This window comes from Triturus cristatus, chromosome 12, assembly GCF_964204655.1.
Source record: "Triturus cristatus chromosome 12, aTriCri1.1, whole genome shotgun sequence".
Taxonomy (NCBI): Eukaryota; Metazoa; Chordata; class Amphibia; order Caudata; family Salamandridae; genus Triturus; species Triturus cristatus.
The window spans coordinates 774,329,300-774,349,265 of NC_140595.1; the positions used below are offsets into that span (position 1 = coordinate 774,329,300).

General features: G+C 45.9%; 1 protein-coding gene across 1 annotated transcript in view; it reads left to right on the top strand.

Annotated features, from left to right (window-relative positions):
- The window catches only part of DNAH2 (dynein axonemal heavy chain 2), a 2,945,517-nt gene that overhangs the window by 761,855 nt on the left and 2,163,696 nt on the right, over window positions 1-19,966 (top strand). Inside the window, exon 26 of the mRNA XM_085638712.1 lies at window positions 11,956-12,059. Within this exon, the coding sequence (XP_085494838.1) occupies window positions 11,956-12,059 (104 nt within the window). The remainder of the gene's footprint in view (window positions 1-11,955; window positions 12,060-19,966) is intronic.

Consider the following 19,966-nt stretch of genomic DNA (forward strand, 5'->3'; position numbering starts at 1 on the left):
AGACCGGCCCACGGCACTGAGACCGCACTGGTTACCGTGTTGGACGATCTACGAACGCGTGTCGACAGGGGGACATGTCGGCCGCGTTCGACACGGTGGACCATGAGGTTCTTCTGGGCTGTCTTCAAAGCGTGGGAGTAAACGGTCTGGCTCTAAGTTGGCTAACATCTTATCTCTGCAACAGACAGCAAGCTGTGGCGTTACCACCATTTCGATCAGCCACACGACAGGTGAACCATGGTGTCCCCCAAGGGTCGGCGGTCAGCCCGATCCTTTTTAACTTATATCTCCGACCCCTGGTAGACCTGATCAAGTCATTTGGCATATCAGTCATCAATTATGCCGATGACACTCAATTGATTTTTTCATTTGAGGGCACTGAGATAGTCTCGAGGGACATCTTTCACCGCTGTATGTCGGCTACAGCAGAATGGCTGCGAGCTAACTCACTCCAATTTAATGGGTCGAAAACGGAAGTACTCCATTGCTCCCTAGACCGTCTCCCTCGCGTGCTACCGGATGACTTTTGGCCAACTTCTATTCCGGGCTCGGTGGAAGCCGCAGAATCGGCTCGTAATTTAGGAGTTTGGTTTGAACCCAATTTACAGCTGGATGCCTCTGTAAATAGGACTGCAGCGACCTGTATGGGCCTGCTTCGTGCCCTACGTAAGATCCTACCAATACTCCCCCGGGGAGCCAGAGCAGAGGTAGTGCGAAGTTCTATCCTCAGTAGGTTAGACTACTGCAACGCACTACTTCTGGGAGCTCCTAAGATCCTGATCCTAAAGTTGCAGAGGATCCAAAACATGGCTGCTAAATTGGCTCTATCTCGGCTGCGTTCTGCTTCTTCATCTGCAGCACTAGCCGATCTGCACTGGCTACCGGTCCAGCAGAGGATTGCCTTCAAGGCTTCATGCCTTGTATTCAGAGCTCTGTATGGACTAGGACCAATACCACTCCAAAATCTTTTTTCTTGGTATCAAGCTGCCAGACCTCTGAGATCCTCCTCGGCGTTCCTGGTGAGGAATCCCAGGATTAACAGAGTGAGGATGGGCGGCCGCGCTTTCAGTTTCACGGCCGCCACATTATGGAATACTTTACCTCTGGCATTGAGGAGTAGCCAAGATCTGCCCTTTTTCAAAAGGGATCTTAAGACCTACCTGTTCCCAAGAGCAATGTAATACACCTCACCTGATGGTTAGATACGGTCTCAGCGCCAGGATACCCTTTCGGGTGACAGTTGCGCTTAATAAGCATTAAATACACATACACCTTCGCAAAACATTATTGCTTGGACACCGAGATGAGGATGGACGGACATTTTGCTCGTTCCGTCCTTCAGGACTTTCTGGTATAGAAGGGTGGACACCCTCCTCCAGGAGTGGGACTACTGTGGGAATCTATTCACAAGGTGAGGAATCCACTGGCAGATGTATCCATCAGAAGAACAAGTTACTTACCTTCGGTAGCGCTTTTTCTGGTGGATACAGTATCTGCCTGTGGATTCCTCACTGACCCACCCGCCTCCCCATTGTCCATCCTTCTATACCTACGATTCTATACCTACGAAATGTTTTTGTTACTGTCAAAGGCATTGTGTTATTTCTTTTGCCTTTCTACTTATTCTCCACACTGTGTGTGTTGATTTGCATATTATGTACTGTGTATGCTGTGTATATATTGCTGTGAGTCGTCCGTGTGCCTCGAAGGCATGGAAAAAAGGGGCGGAACTGACGTCATCACGCCGACCAGGTCTTCTTATGGAGCCGGTGACGTCAGCGGAGTCGCGAGCGGAGCCGTGTCTCTGTGACGTCGTCTTCGACCTCATCGGCGTGGACTGCTACAAAAGTTTCCAAATGTTGCTGGTGCAGGGGATATTCACAAGGTGAGGAATCCACAGGCAGATACTGTATCCACCAGAAAAAGTGTTACCGAAGGTAAGTAACTTGTTCTTCAGAACACTCCAGATTCTTACAGTCCCTGAAGGGGGGTCACCAGGCCACAGTTATCTGCGCTTGTCTGGTTCACAGCATGTGATACGCCACCAGAGGCAAATTGCTGCAATAGGAACACCCACACCACCCCCATGCCTATGATCATCGATGGAGTATAAGCATTATACTCAGGCTGCAAGATTTCACTTTGGGTAATGGGCCACCAATGCAAGGTATAGCTGCAAGGTCACATACACTGCCCTCAAAAATACTCGTTGTCAAGAACTGAGGAGTTGCAGCAGTAAAGCGTAAAGCTTACTGCCCGTCTGTGATATTGTGAATGCAGGTTCCTAATATTACTGGCAGTCTACCTCTGTCTTCAGCAGGGTCAGGAGTACAGCTCTTGTCCTCTGTTATAGGAGTATGGTCTTTGCACCTCAAGAGGACAGAACTACACATTGTACACTGGTCCTCATCTTCCTCTACCCAGATGTGTAGACCTTTCTTCAAGACAACGGTGAACACTGGATGCTGCAAGGGTCACATACTATCCTGTTGTGGGTTACTTGCCAAAATCCATCTGTCCACTCAGATACAAAGTTAGTCGTAGAGTTTAAGGGGAGTCAACCCTGACAGTGCATTTTTGTTTTCCGTCTGCCACAAATTAATGGCACTTGGTGCCTGAGGAGCTGTCACTTCTCTGTGGTGCTGCATTGTGTATTGGCTGCCAGACAAAACTGGATAAGATGCTGCTGTTGCCTCAGTCTTCCCTCCCTAGCAGCCCAGAGTGTAGAACATATAGGTTGGGCAAATAAACCAGACATTCAGCTGTGTATCCTATCTCCTTTTTTACGAAGGCCCCACCGTATGTGAAGTGAAGTTCAGATGTACCCCATCGCGAGTTTATTTTATGTTTCTTTGTCATTTCTGTGGATAAGCTCAAGCATGAATATTATCATTAGTTCATATTTTGGTATTCTTGAAGGATCAAATCCTGTTACATTTAATTCAGAATAATCCATTCTGATATCATGCCATAGTTCATTTAATTTCAAAATTCATATTCAGAGGTATATCTACTACATAATAATTATCACTTCAAGCAAACCACCAGCACTAAAGCATATGAGCACCCTACAGTCTTAGTGGGGGATGCTCACATCTGGGGGAATAGCCGAGGGATGCCCAACCTCTCATATACCCAAGCACTCTCACGCACATAACATTCGATCAGGGGGGCACCAGTGATCCCGTCATGGCATACTAAACTGATTTACAGGGGGGGGCTAATAAAAGGTCTCCCTACTGCAATTCAGGTAAAAGGCTCTGTAGCACGAAGGTCTTAAGAAAAAGCTCTAACAACTGTTAATAGCATTATGGCCTGGTCATGGAATCAGTAGTTACACATGCAGAAAGGATCACCTCTACCATCCTCATCCAATAGAATCTAGACCCCTGTTTTAGAACACATATAAAACTATTGCAGGGCACCTGGCACTTGTCAAGAGTTGTGGCAAGGGTCTCCGACACAAGAATGCATACTGGACATACCAGAATGAGAAAATGAGAAGAAGGTTGTCACAGGGACCTAGCACATGGGACTTCCAACCTTACATAATGTGATACACTTATTCTGTTCTCCTTTGAAGAACTCTCCAAAATGCAACAAGCCAGGTATAAAGATGTAGAGAATAACCATGAAAAGGTATCAACACAGTCACTCTGTCCCCAATATGGCATTAGGCCACCCCCTCCACCGTTTCTGTCATCATTCAGACACCTAGGATGAAGTAAAGCTAAGCTAAAGTATCCCAAAACGCTGTAGGGTTTCACCATCTACAATTGATTTTCCTTTGCCTCATGTCCAGATGTTGATCAGGCTAGTGCATCTGAAGGGTACAGATGCATTCTATTAGCTGAATGTGGGGAGATGGGGCCAGGGGTGTTTGGAAGGGATGTTTTAAACCAGTGGTGGCACCTCTTGTTAAGTTGGCAAGAATGTTGTGGTATGAACTAGTCCTGGAGCATGGGGAGAGGGTGTTATATCAAGAGAGGATGGAGCTTCTAAGGGGCTGGCTTTTGAAAGTAACCCCTCAGCTCTGCACGTGCAGGGGCCATAGTATTGGACCTGCTCTTAGCATCTTGTATTAGCACTTGGAGGTTGTTATGTCTGGGGGAGTATCACTCTTTTGTGGCATCACCCTGTAATTCCTCAAGCTGACCTCTCATTGTGTTTTTCGCTGGTGAGACTGTAGCAAATTACTGCAGTCACTGCCCCCAAGCTTGCATCTATAGACACTCACACTGAGTATTTGATCTCTGATTGGAGGTATTATAGAGTTACTCCATTTTAGGTGCATAAGTGGGGAAGCATTCTGCAACTACTGTTGCCCAAAAATACTTGCCCCCACATCTCCCCCCCTCTAACTGTTAGGGACCTGTAACTATCCTGGCTTCAACTCCAATCTAGCACCAGTGCGTGCTGCAATCCACCCCCTCATCTACAAGGCTCCAGAGTCTGTTGCCATGGCTCCGCCTCCCATCCTTGTCCACACACTCACTTAAGAGGTGCTTTATGCCTGTTTACTTGACCTCTGGTGTTCCTGACTCATGGTCAGGGCCTCCAGGGCACTCGTTCACGTTTCCTAGTACATTGTGTTTCCTGATCATTCCTGAAGTGAAGGGATTGGAGACTGGGGAGCAGACAGTAATTTCTTTGTTTCTAGAATTGTGCCTTGGAGCCGGAGGCACTGTCGATTCTCCAGCTTTGTAGCTTTCATAGATTCAGATGCTTCAATTACTCCCCCAACATTAGTCTGGGATTCCTTGGTAATCATCGTGTTCATAGAAGTATGTGAATACAGCAGTTGACATTGAAAATAAAAGAAACATGTCTATAGACCACAAATAGCCCATTCACCTCATTTTATGTTGTGAAGCTTAACCAATCAGTTGGAGGGACCCAGACTACCAATCCTGCTCAGAGTCACAATGCAGTAGAAAATCTGCCAGTTTGATATCAGGCAACAAGGAATCCTCTGGTCGATCTTTTGAACTTTTTATCTGGAAATACCTATTTCTCACTTCTTATACAGAAGGTTAGCAGTGTCTGCGTGTCTCTGCGCTAGAAAGCTGATGTAACTTCTCATCCAAGAACCCTATTCAAGTTATGTGAGGTCTGTGAGGCAAAGAAGATCCTGCTGAGGACCCACACTCAAAATGTTGTGGCAAGAACAAATGTTCCTGTCACAGGTACTTGCCCTGAGACTTGTACAACTCCCACCAAATCTGTGCCTGCCTTGAAAGTGCAAGCTGCATTCCTCTGGTCATGGTGAGGTTCCAGTAGTTGAATACAGAGCCCAGTCACCTTCAAGAATTCATCACTAGCTTCTGCGACTTACAACAAGTAAGGGAAAGAAATCTGCCATTTAAAACGCACTATCGACGATGATGACTAACGTTATTTCAATAATGTAGACTATAAAATTATTGACTACAAGAGGTCAACGACTTAAAATCGACTGACATTGAAGACGCCATCATTGAGCAAGACACTGTCATTGACGAAGTCACCGTCATCAATGCCAGAGCATCTTCCACCTGTACGTTCAATGACATTTACTGTCCTGGTAGCAACTGCAATGACATCAACCCTACCAACCATTTAATTGACAACAGATTATAACAGCATTGCCCCTGACAACAATTCCATGCACGCTGCCTACTTTTGCAGCTTTTGTCACCAATACGCTTCATCCTAGAAATGCCCGCATACCTTTTGTACAATTTGTCCTCTGCATCTGTGCATGTGAAGGATACTGCAATCTTGGTAAGATGGTGGGAACAGCCAACATCACATATCTTAAGATGTCAAAATGGTTTCTAAAGTTGCCTTCAAAGCAGAGCAACCTCATCACCCTGATATCCACTATGTATCTGCCGACTGCCGAGGAAGAAGCATTTGACTACGAAGAACCATCATAATATGGTTGGCCCTTAGAGATGAAAATGTCACCAAGTTCAGTGACATAAATGGTTCAAGTACTCATGGATTTTTATAGTAGGTAACCTCCAGCTTGCCCAGAGCCAACTCTCCAGTCCCTGAAGCGCTCAAATGACTCATCCACCTGCTCTACCTCCTTGAATAACTCAATCAAAAGTGTTTACAAGTCCACGTTCTGACTTGCCCTGACCGGATTTGAGTCAAAACATGCCTTCAAATGCTGATTTTGAAGATGGTAATGGTGATGATGACAATAATCGCCACCAATAAGACAGTATTTCCAGGAATGACAATAAGCAATATTTGGAAAGATTGTGTTCCAGCTGAACAGCCCAGCCGAGAATTGGCTCCTACAGACTCTCCATCAAATGATATTAATGAATTCAACATTTTGGTTGACTAGAACAAAGATGTGGAAAAGGAACCTTTTTTATTTTTAAGTAAAAAATAAAAGTTCTTTTAGGACTGTCCAGGTCGTCCTTAATTACATCTGGGAAGCAGGCCTGTCATGTATTTGCAACCCAGCTACAGGTTCCACTTAAATTTTGAGGCTGGCAACTATGGAAAATATGCAAGGCACCTGGCACAGCTCCTGCGTGTCTTCTAAATCAAGTTAAAACTGACTCCAATATATCAACGGCAGTAAAAAGTTACTCATGGATCCCTCATCTCCATGTTGTGTGCCTGAAAACATGGAGAGCAAGATGTTTTTTACCCTGAGGAACAGAATTGGAGTCTCTGCTGCAGCAGCAGTGAAAATAGCAAACGCTGATGCCATCTGGTCATACTATGATGGGTAGCTCTAAAATTATACCGCTCTTACATCGAGAAACTCTCAGACATTTGTCAAGCTCAAACAAAGTACATATTAAGAGAAGCAGAAACAACTTCATCCATCCTCATACATGCATCACTGGTTGCTTCTAAAACCAGTTTCAGTCAGAGGGCAACGGGAGCCATCTTGACTGGCTAGGTAGCACTAAATTTTGTTGTGCGGTCTAGTAGATGATACACAACATTCCATTTACATGCAAGCATTTGTTTGACAAACATGATGTTGAGGCATTGTAGGCCATAAAGACAGACATGATAGTCTCTTTAGGAGTAATACAGATGAGGCAAGGCTATTTTTATTATATAAGACAAGTACTATCAGACGGTTCCTTCTAGCCATGACCTTTCACAACCTTTTGTCCCTGCAGACATGGGATACAATCCCCAAAATCAACCTGCTGCTTAATATTGAAAATGATAATTAGGACAGCGACGCAAGCAGAGTGGCTCAGTAAACACCAAAGGCCAAGGCAGTATCCAAATGTAACTAACTTTCCAGATAGCCTGCAATCAACCGTGTTACCATAGGAAAAGCGTTTTTGTTTTGCCAATAACTTTGGCACCGCTTGAAAAATCTTCACTAAATTTTCGAAACCTTTCCCCTTTTTGGTTCAGCTGGCTGTGTTGAAAGTATCGGGGTGGACAGTCATGCGCGGCGGAGGAACAAAGGGGGGTCCCAAAATGCATTCTTACTATGCATTTTCTCATAGGGAATTTGAAGACGACTACAGCCAGAACCGCTGAATGGAATTACACCAAATTTGGCGGAAAGCTACATGTTGGTCCAGAAAGTGTGTTTATTGTTATTTGGTGTAAATCCATTCAGTAGTTTTAGAGATATTTATGTTTAAAAAATATAGATATCTGGCGACGCCATGGACTCGCTAATCCTGCTGAAATTTGATTGGCTGCCAACACTTCAACCAGTAAAAGTTGGCAGCCATCTTGGGACAGCTTGAAGCAGAGTCCCACAAAAAAAGTAAAAAATAAAGAAAAGGGGGCAGGGGTAGGAATACCTTGACCCCCCCCAGATATGGACATTAAAAAGAGATATATTTTGCCGCAAATGTGCAACTGGATCTGCAGATTCGCTGCACAATTGAAAAAATAAAAACAACACAGGCTCCTACGCTTTGTTTAAAGGAAACCCCTGGGTCGGCCACATCCCGGGGGCATATGAAAATAAAAGAGGAGGGCCAATGAGGCCCCCCTCCTAGGGTGTATTAAAATCCCAGAGACCACCACCGCCCCATGGATTTTGTTTTAATTTATCAGGGGAGTGCCCGAACAGCATCCCCGCGCCCCTGGAACCTCCACCTCCCTGGGGCTTCTTTACTTATTAAATAGAGGGACTTCTCAGATCTCCCCAGCCCCAGGGACTGCTACGTCCCCTGGGCTTTTGTGACATTAAATGCTGGGGGGGCCCGCGGACCCTCCCACAACCCCCACAACCCCAGGAACCACCACCACCACCTCCCCGGGGCACATTGTAAATAAAGGGGGGCACACAGCCCCCCCTCCTGGAGCTAAAGATGGACCTGGGGACCACCATTCCCCAAGGCCGGCTCCTGCTATGTCCCGGGGTGCCCACCCCCAGGACATAGCTGATTGCTATGGCTTATGCCATAGCAAACTGTGCTCTGGTTTGAGCAAGCAAGAGCATTTTCCTCTTGCTCAAAGCGAAGCACAATTACTGTGACAGAGAGGGAGCTGCATGTTAGCAGCTGCCTCTTTGTCAAAGCAATGCTTGCTCCGCAGGAGGTGGGGAGCCCGCAGGGACCGCAAAATATCTAAGTGGGCACCCTGGGTGGGACCAGGACACCCACACTAGAAGCCAGGCCCCAGGGGATTGGGTGCCCGGGGCCAAAATCGGCCCCCTCCCTTTGATTTCCTTTTTTTTTTTTTTTGAAAGGCTGGGCCATGGGGAGGGGTTTCTCGGGGCCAAAATCGGCCTGAGGAGGCAGGCCTCACGGCCCCCATCCCCCATTTAAAAAAGGCATGGTCCCGGGGGATAGGGTTCCTGGGGCTGAAATTGGCCCAGTGGAAGGGGGCCACCCGGGCCCCTCCCCTAAGAAAAGAATTTCTTTCATCAGAGGCCCGCCCTCTTTCTCCACCACTCTGAAAACACGCCTCCTGGTGCACTGCTGGTTGGAGGATGAAGTCCCCATGGCTGCTAAGGGTCCTTGGGGGCCAACAAACCCTAATGTTACCTCCAGTAGGTATAATAATAATAATAATCCACATTTGTAAAGAGCGAATAATCACCCGTAAGGGTCTCTAGGCGCTGGGGGCCTTCGGGAGGATTAAGCAAGCTATTGTCCAGAGTCACATGGTGCTAGGCTTATCTGCCGCCGGTGCCGGGGATCGAACCGTGATCCCCAGATTCCGGAGTCAGTCTCCCTGGCCGCGGCACCACACCTCTTCCACACAGCGGGATTGCTGAGAGGTCTTTAGAGGCCACGCCCTCTTTATACACCACTCTGCAACGCACCTCCCGGTGCACTGCTGGTTGGGGGATGAAGTCCCTTGGCTACAGAGGGTCCTTGGGGGCCAAATACCCCTCCTGTTACCTCCCTTAAGTCCTACACTGTGGGATTGGTGGGAGGTCTTCGGAGGCCACACCCCCTTTATCTACCCCTCTGCAAACACACCTCCTGGCGCACTGCTGGTGGGGGGATAAAGTCCCCTTGGCTGCTGAGGGTCCTTGGGGGCCATCTACCCCTCCTGTTACCTCCAGTAAGTCCCACACAGTGGGATTGCTGAGAAATTGTCGGCGGCCAAGCCCCCTTTCTCCACCACTCTTTGAACGTGCCTCCTGGTGCCCTGCTGGTTGGGGGGTGAGTGCCCCTTGACTCCAGATGGTCCTTAGGGGCCAACCACCCCTCCTGTTACCTCCAGTAAATTTCACAGAGCATGATTTGTGTGAGGACTTCAGAGGCCACGCCGCCTTTCTCCACCACTCTGCAAACATGATTACCAGTTAAAAAACATAGACATTCACTGAAAAAACAAAGGTTTCAAGGACGTTATAGTTAGGCTCAGATTTCCCTCATACAAAACCAGTGAAATTCAGCATCTGAGCTATCTATAACTTACGCCCGCAATGCTCTGCTTATGACCACACATATTACATTACTCATGACATGGTCAGTGACATCACTCATGACATCACTGGGTCCAGGCCTAATAACCTGCCCCATATTTTTTTGTAAAAACAAAAAAAAAGATCGATTAATAATAATTCCTGGTGCCTAGTGGGCCGTCTCACACCATAGAGAGGGGTTCATTGGAGTAAAACATCAAGCCTGCCCCCCTGATGATGCAGAATCACTGTTTAGGCCCTTTAGGGGTGGGATCTGGTAGGTGCCTGAGCGGACAGCCCTCACCCCATATGTTTTGTAAAAAAAAATAATGATACCCTGCGTCTAGTATGCCTTCTGTACTTCCAGGGAGGCAGATTTGGAACAAGCCCCACCCCTTATGGAGGGAGGCAGATACCTGTTGGGCACTTTAATAGTGGGGTTATGGCCCAATGCCTTGGTGGGCCTCCCCACCCTATTATTGTTTTAAGATAATTCCAGGTGTCTAGTGGGCTTTCTGCCACTGGGGGGACACTTGAGGGTAAAGCCATTATTGTACTTCCTGGGAGGGCAAAAAGACTGTTATGGCTGTTAGGTTGTGAGGTCATAACCCATCCCAGGACAAGCCACCCACACCCCATTTTTTTAAAAATAAGAAATTATTATATGCTGTACAGAAGGCTTTCTGACCCCTCCGAATCACCCCCCTGGAAGGGGCAGATTGAGGGTAAAGCCTTCATTTCATCCGGGGGTGCGAGTCAGAAAGTCTGTAGGTATCCAGGAGATGGGGGCACAGCCCACTGCCAGGGTTGACTACCTCTACTTTTTATTTTTTTTAGACCCTGATGCTTTTCAGATTTCTTTACCCTGTAGGGGCAGTTTGGGAGTAGAACACGGTTGCTCAACAGGGAGGCAGACAGACTAAATGGCTTATTTTCTATGGTGAAGGGCACTTGCCCTTGCCTTGCGGGAAACTCTTCCTTCCCTGATGTCTAGTAGGTGGATCTTTGCTTTGGGATTCCCTCCTGTGACGCTTACCAAGCAAGGATAGTTAGGGTTTATGATACATTTCCAAAGGGGAGTTTTATTCCTCTCCAAAGATACCTAGCCTTTCAAAATAATTGTTGGGGGGGCTGAGGTATGCCCCGAACACCAATAGAAGTGAAAGGAGCTGAAAGGCTTGGGCTGCATTCACTTTCACTTTGATGACATCAGTGCACCAAGGGTTTGCAGCCTGATGTCAGGGAATAATTCAAGCTCTTAATCTGTGAAAGATGCCAATACTGAATGAAAAACTGTAGTTACAGGTAAATAATCCTTCTTCTGAGGCTCGGTGCCTCTATCATCTGACTTTGCTGCCATAACAAACCCCTAGCCTTAGATTTGCATTCTCCAGGAAGAACCCACCCCCCCAAAAAAAATTGTATGGTGTCAGCAAAGGTCACAAGAACCATCCCATATCAGAGTCCAATGTTCAAAAGGACAGCAAGACAAGAGGAATATACAAGGGGTCAAGATAAATCAGCAGAGTTTGCTTTTTCGTGTTACATTGCTTTGTTGTGGCTAGTAGCTTTGGGAGATCATCTACCAATCTGTCAGGGTAGGGACATATACTAGGAGCAGAACAAAAACACAAGCAAGCAGGAAAACACAGTGCTATGGTGACTGGAGAATAACTCCGCCTGTGAGGAACATTCAAAATAAGCAATATATGAATGGGCTGTCCCTGTTTCCAGTGTGCTTAATAGCCTCTCCTGTACTGCCACCTGAACCTGGCCGACCTCTTTTCTGCACCAAATAAGGGCCTCCTTAATGTGATTGGAGGTGCAGGCACAGGTAATGAACAGTTGAAATGTGGAAGAGCAGCAAGCTTTTCCAACAAAGTACCTGGCACCACTTCCGTTGTCTGAACTCCGAGCACAATCTTTCTTTTTAAGTGGAGTGATACCTGTTCCATAATGTCAAAGCTTCCTATATGTAAAGAAGATCTAATGTTACAGGGAAATAGCCCTTTTTTGTTAGTTAGCCTATGTTGCCATATTTCGGAACTAAAATCTTTGTAGTTCATTGTTGGTCCTAATCTGTTTACATTTTCTATTTAAAGGAAAAGAACTGGGAAGTAGTGGAGACTTCAAAGAACAGGATAGATCAGTTTAAAAGGACAATGCCCCTCATTGCAGCCCTGAGAAACCCAGCATTGCGAGAAAGGTAAGAATGGAACTCAGGTATGTGAAGAATATTAATGAACATAAAACATTGGTAAGTGCCACTTACTCAGAGCGACTCAGCTACTTGGCCCTTATTGAACCTTGCATTTTCAGGATGCAGTGTATCCCAGTTATAGTTACCCCCATTGAAGAGTTTAGTTCTACACCATAAAAGACAACAAATGTTAGGCCACAACACCAGCACAACAGATACAAACTAAGGTTTCGACACACACCGCAGGATCTGTATCAAGTAGTCATGTCTTGAAGTGGACTGTACTCTCACAACAACTAAAGTGTTTAGGTAATTTAAAATATATCTCACTACGGATGTAACAGTGTACCAAGTGTTACGATGTAAACCTGCATATTGTGTACTCTACAATTAACCCCTTCCCCGCTCATGACGGAACCGCTCCGTCATGAGCCACGGTTGCCGTGTGCTCATGACGGAGCAGTTCCGTCATGCCACGACCGTTGGCGGCCACTCCGCCTACGCGGCGCTGTTTCCCCGCCTGTGCGGGGGGACTACGCAACTGGGCGGAGTCATGACGGAACCGCTCCGTCATGAGCACAGCTCAACCGTGGCTCATGACGGAGTGGCTCCGTCATGAGCACAGTGCCACCGCGATGCCCCCCCGCACTCCCCAGCACTGCGGCGGAATTCCCGCCGCAGCGAAGGGGTTAAACAAAATGGATGTATTGGGCGAATTTAAAAAATGTCAATAAAAAGATTTTACCAAAAAAAAGTGCCTCAGTGTTTTAAAAGATTAGTGTTTTTGTAGTCACGTAGTTACAGATAGAGCTTAATGTCCTGGATCTAATTCCTTAAAATATTCTTGTGAAATGGATTTTAAATATTCAATCACGTACCTACCTGATATCATCATACTTTTAATTGCATTTCCCTATTGTAACATTTCCCTGATTATTATATGTAGATTCTGATAGATACTGCTGCTCCTGCTACTAGAATACTTCCCAGCCGCTAGCCCGAATCCTAAAGTTTTCACGCAGTGCTACTTCACGCCGCTAAGTTCCTTCACCCAGCTTCGCGTTGGCCTCATTCCACACTGGAAGTGACAGAGCCGCATAGAGATCCGGAGCACCGCTCCTGTTTTCTACGGTGATGAATCCTTTGAAGATTCTCTTTTCAAGTGAAGTGAAGGAAATCATTCCTTTTGTTTATATTACCCTCACACACTCAAGTAGAGTCATGCCTCATCATCGGGTCACCCTGACTCCTAAAAGTCAGGGTGGGCTTGACCGTATTCCAGGGAGCTCTTGAAAAGATATGGCCTGGGGGTATTAAAGATTAAAAATCCGCAGACAGATCCCAGTATGCCTTTATTCGTGGAACCGTCAGGGATATTAAAATATTAAACTAGGAACTGTCAGGGATATTAAAACATTAAACTAGGTGGGGGGGTCACCAGGTGTTTTATGGTCCTATGACCCCTAGATTAATATTTTGACAGTTCCACGAATAAATGCCTTTCTCCTGCGCAAGCTCAGCTCAGCAGGTGTAGGGCAGAAAAGTGTCTGTGGTGGCAGCAACACTATGTTGCTGTTAGACCCTGGAAGTCTGGTACTGGCAATACAGTACATGGGATCCTACATTCATCACTTGAATCCGTGTTGGGGTAGGATTCCAACATGTTTGATACCAAACATAATCGGTTTCGGTGCAGCCAGAATATAGTTAGACATCTCGTTATTGACTTGATGTCCACTATATGTATTAAATGGCTGACCGCCCTTACAAAGCCAGGAGAATCGCCTCCGGGGTTTGAACGGGTGTCCTGCTCATGCAGTGCACCCTTACACTTATAACCTGGCACCCTGCCTTAGTGGTGACTTATACGTTTTAAGTGCAGTGACCTCAGCTATAAGCTAACTTATATCTGTTGTGAGTGGTGCTAGCACCAGCTCACACATACTGCAATGGCAGGCCTTTAGTCACAGTTTGAGTGGTCTCTTATGAGTGGCCTAATACATGCTGCAGCCCATGGGAGACCCCTGGTATACCTATGCCCTGGGTACCTTAGTACCATATGCTAGAGACTTAGAAGGGTACACCAGTAGCCAATTGGGAAGGTACCATAGTCAAATTTAGGGATAGAGCACAGTGTCTGGGGTCCTTATTAGCAGGATCCCAGTCAAACTAGTCAGACAACAGAATAACACCATCAAAAAATGGGGGTAACCATGAAAGCAGATCCTACTTTCCTACGCTAAGCAGACTGCATCCAGGTTTTATTAGAAACCTTCACATCTGCATTAAGCATTGACAAGGGGCTATGTCTGGTCAGAAGGTTCAGGTCCCTAACTCCCTTTAGGGTTAAAGTTATTACTTCCTGCTGCATGGATTGGGACAGGACCACTGCTTCTTTTGCTTAAAGGAATACCAACATAAACTTCCTTACCCCTGCATCCAATATCATTTGGTATAGGAGTAAGCGCAACCCATCCGCACCCAGTGGTTTTAGGTTTTTTTATGCCTTCAGAGCTGCTTTAAACTATTCTATCATTAGTGGATCCTCAAATTCATTCCTTGGCTCTTGGGACAAGGATGACATTCTCAAGTTAGTAATACATTTCTGCTTATCCTGTATGGTATGAGTGTGTTCTGCATGTGTGTGTTAATAGCTTCTAAGTCAGTGTTTCCCATTGTGGGTGGTGAACTGAATTTTGGTGGGTTTCGAAATAAATAAAGATACCTTTAAATTCTTCTTTAGTCTTGTCACATTTACTGTGCATCTAAGATAGAGATCATATGTCTTGCTTGCCTTCTGATAAATTACAGTTAATTTTTAATATGGAGGTTGGTGATTACAAACGTCTCACTATGCAGACAGAAAAAGAAAGGTAAAGTGAATTATGTGACCATCTTGATGGGGTACAGTGAGTGTGAATGGAAAGGATGTAGGATGTCATTTTTACATAACACACGACAAAATGTAAATACCTGTAAATAAACTATACTCATTCATCAGGTAGAAGAGCCAAAAAGTAAGCACATTTTTGTGATTCTGAAGTGTTATGGAAACAAAGATATTAATATGATTAAAACAAACCAGGACCCTTGACTTTGGTGGACACATGATAAATATTCACTGAAATACAATTTTCACATGTTTTCATTTGTGTGCAGTGTAGTTTTATCAGTAAAACTCTGTCTGAGAAAATTTAGTAGCCATTTCAATGAAAATTGTGATGTCTGTAAATGGCATGCAATGCTTTAGTTACATTAAAAATGTGCCTGCCTCATATCCATTAAAGCTAGGTGGGTCACAAAACATTTTACGGCGTACAAATTGAGTAATAGTTTAAAAAAGTTTATGAAGCACTGTTGTAAATGCTTTTTGCATTTGTCATTGATCTCTTCCTTTGAAGTAATGTCTGCTCCTCCTTGTTATAGCCGTAAGGAATGGGTATGGAGATTTTCCTCTTTTAATAACCAGGCAAAAAGACAGGTGGACTTATAACCCTTCCTTTGCAGTTAAGTCCTACATATGGGACACAAATTGGTGATCTAACAGTGTCTTCAGTTTCAGTCTCCATAGGGTAATCCTGGTGTTCGCTCATGACTGTTTCAGTGGGACCCCCACTAGGGAGTGGTCAGAGAGGAATCTAGTTAAATATGAGACTGCACGACCCCTCCCATCTCAAGCAAGTCTGTGTTGTTAAAATATAGTTGAGTCTGCCATGGGTTCTGTGGGAAGGAGTATTGTTTCCCCAACGAGTTGTGGAACAGTCAGATATTCATCAACTCCATTTTCAATAGAAATTTGTTTCAGTACCTCCGCCATATCTGGTTTTGTGGCCTCCCGAGGTGGGTGCCTTTCTAGGCACCTATCAAGTGTACAATTGGACCTGAGATGCAACCACATGATATCAGACAATCCTCTACACTAGTGGTTCTCAAACGTTTGGCTGCTGGGGACCCCTGCTTAATCATTACTGGAACCTGGGGACCCCCACTGAATCATTATTGGAAACCGGGGACCCCCCCATTGAGTCATTACTGTAAGCCAGGGACCCCTGCCTAAGCATTGTCGCTGGCTTGAACCACAAAATAATACACAAAAAATACAGAAAAAACAATTAATCAAACAAATATACAAATAATGACCCATTTTATTTAGTTCGCAAACATATATATTTTTTAAATTTTATTAGAGAGATTGCAGCTTTTTAAAATTCTATTGAGGCCACTCATCACCCATACTAGATTCTGTTTGGTGCACCTGCACTGTTCCCACAAATCAATATGAGGATATTAATGACATTTTTATACTGCATTCAATTCCTTCACATTTACAGTAAAATGTTCAATTGTACATTATCTCTTCATACCAGGCGGCTTGAAAAGTTGTCAATTTTTGTATATTTTGTGAGGAAAATCTTGGACGCAACTCTGGTTTGTATAAAGCTATCTTTGGCTGTGAGGACCAGTTTCTGGAGGTTTCAGTACTCCTGCAACCCCTTTGAGCGGTTTTTAACCTTTTTTCTATAGTGTTTCCTCACTTTTTTTCTTGAGACATTTTCCATCACCCTACTCTGATGTCACCACCCTGGCTCAGTTTTATTATTATCAAACTTGTGGAGGTAAGATGTCAGGGATTGGAGAGGCATGGGTAGGTGCTGCAACATGGTGGACGCATTGTAGAGGATCTTCCGACTGGCTATGCCGACTCCCCCCAATAGTCCACAGTAAAGCCGGCGCATATTGGAGCTTGACCCATCTGAGGCTATACCTGCTGTCCTGTGAAGGAGACGGACCACTCACGGTTTGTGGACTGTGCTTCAAGGAAGCTGCCTGACTCAATTTATTGCTGAGGACTGCTCACCAGATCATCATGGCCTTTGGTTTGAGGCCACGGCCCTGATCTTCAGAGCTTGTGAACCTTCCTCGGGGGCTGAGGATGGTCCCTCATGTTCACAGTAGGTGCCACGTGCCTCTCCAATATAGGGGCTCTCTTTAGAGGTGCTGACTCCGACTCTGGTCTGCCTGTGGCCTGAGTGGCCTGGGCATGTCCTTGTTTGCCTGAGTGGGTTGGGGTGGCTCGCATGCCATGTGTGGCTGGAGCTGTGCAGATCTCTTTTCTGTGCTCACCGGATACTCGTGGCCTTGGACTGGTACTACAGCCCCATCCTCTGGACCTTGCAGCCCATTCCTGAGGCAGGGGTGCTCTACCCCTGCACTGCGGCGGGTGCCTCTTGATGCCCCTGGTGGCGAGGTGAAGTGAGCTACTTCATCCTGCCCCATCAGGGACAGCTTTCTGTCCCATTCCCCCTTTGCTTTAGAGTATTTGCTTCTGGGCTATGCTCCTGTGTGTACTGCACTGAAGGAGAGAGGGAAAGACAGAGAGAGAGAGAGAGAGAGAGAGAGAGAGAGAGAGAGAGATATCTCATATGCCTCTTTGTAGTGAGTTGAGTTAAAACTGCTTGTGCCTCCCCTACTTCCTGAAATTTAGGAAATAAGGTGGGTCTTTTGGATTGGCCTCAATACCACAGACATCATCGTTGGTATAGAGAACTTGTTGTGGTTTGGGGAGCTTCGGAGATCTTTCATTGTACTGCTGAAGTCGCAATGTCCATCTAGAATGGGGAAACTCTGAAACGGGAATGCGACCCGCGCATACATATGTCAACATATGCCAAGAACAGTCTGAATATAAATCCATCAGCTCCCCCCTGTGCAGCCCCCCAGCCATCTGTGGAGAAACTTGATCAGATCCTACAAGCTCTAGCTAACACTATGTCAGGCCTAGAGTGCAAGATCGATACAGTGCAGTTGAGGTCAGCCTCCTTCAAGATGACCAACGCAAATTGTCGGAGCGAGTAAAAAAAAATGAAGTACCACTCCAAGAACTCATACCACAAGCATTAGACTATCACAAGCAACTGACTGACCTTGTGGACAGGATCCAGAGATACTGGAGAACAGAGTGGAGGATGCGGAGGTACACTCCCGAAGCAACAACATCCGCATTATTGGTTTACCTGGGGGGACTGAGGGGTCTTATCCCACTGCCTATATTGAGTCCTGACTGACTAAACATTTGGCACCAAACAGCCTCTCTCCCCACTTCACAGTGGAGTGGGCCTACTTAGTACCTGTTGCACCGGGTTCCACCTCGTCCAGTAGTCCCCAGAATACTAAATTACTTTGATAAGGAAGCATTCTCAGTGCGGCCAGACAAGCTGGGCAGATTACTGTGGAAGTGTCACAAATTATTAACTTCCTGGACTACACCTTTGCAGTGCACATATGCCACACTTCCAACCTCAAAGTCGAGTGAAAAATCAGAGAGTTAGGACTTAAATGCTCCTTGCTGTTCCCAGCCAAGTTGAAGATTATATCGAACCAGCGATCGTATGTTTTCACAAGGCCTGAGGATGCATGGGACTGGCTAGAACAACAGGGATATGATCTGGGGTCCGGTTGCTCCCTGCCCCCTCTGCCCTCTGTACGTGAATTCTCACCTAAGCCACTTGGCCCTCCGTTGTGCCACATCTCGGTTGGGCTCCTCCAGTGCTGTCTTCCTGGCTCAGTCATAGAGGGTAAGAAACTCCGTATTGTGAGTTACTGCACAGTTCAGAGAATCGGAAGCAGGCATCATCCTTGAAGATTCTGACTCTGCTCCCCTGTCCAAAGATTCAAGTTGCTCTCTAATAAGTACCTGCTCATTACCCACGGATGATCACTCCCCAGACTGCAGACACCATTATCTAAGTAATTAGCCCTTTAAAAATGGTTTCCACCGGCAAATGTTTGGAGCCTTCATGGCCTTCTGATTGAGTTTTATAACACATGTATTACTCTCCTGATCCTGAGGCTGACTGAATTCTACAACTCAGCACTTCAAATGAGCACACTGACTCCTTCCATGTACGAGGTCTTCCTGGTCTCCCTGGTCTCCCTCCCGTCCCTCCCCAAACCGGATCGAGACCACCTGGATGTTTCCTCCTGTAAGCCTTTAGCCACTCTTAACAATGATTATAATATATTGAGCAAAATGCTAGTGACCAGACGGCAATCAGTGATTCCCAATCTGGTCCATCTCGACCAAAATGGCTTCATCCCTGGTAGTTTGACTTCCTTTAATACCCGCCATTTCCATAAGCTGTTGGAGGAGATATGGCATAAGTTGCCCTTCGCTACGTACCTTGAGTTTGACTTGTAAAAGGCATTTGACATGCTCGATTGGGACTATATGTTCACAGTGCTACAGGATGTGGGACTGGGCCGCAGGATGACCAGACTAATTAAACTACTATACATACAGCCCTTAATTAGGGTGATAACTGGACAGCTCATATCAGACTCTCCAAAAAGAGGCACTAGGAATGGGTGCCCACTCTTGTCCCTGCTTTTTGCATTAGCGGTTTAGCCCTTGGCCCTCCGACTTCCCCAACTGGGCTGTGACTGAGGGATCCCGTTGTTGGAGAAACTCATATGAGGTCACTATATGCTAATGATATCTTGATGTACCTCAAGGACATTCATAGGGGAGTATGAGCGATAATGGCGGTGCATGATGCCATTAAAGTGGCCTTTGGCCTCAAGGTCATTTGGGCAAAATCTTGCCTGTTTCTATTCAATCCAAATTGCCCTGCACACATTGTCGGGAAGTTTAACATTCTGCTATCTGGGAATTAACATTTATCACACTAATAAAGATCTCTTAGATGGTAATCAGATACGAATAATCTTCCACATTAGAGCTCAAATATCATTTTGGGGTTCCTAGCCCCTGACAGTCAAGGCAAAGTTACCCCTGCTAAGATAGTATTGCTGCCAAGATTTTTTTTTAAGTTTTGCAACCTACCACCCTGAGTACCCAGGAGTATTGTCTGTACATTAGAAGCTTTGATCAGAGACTTGAACAGGAACACCGG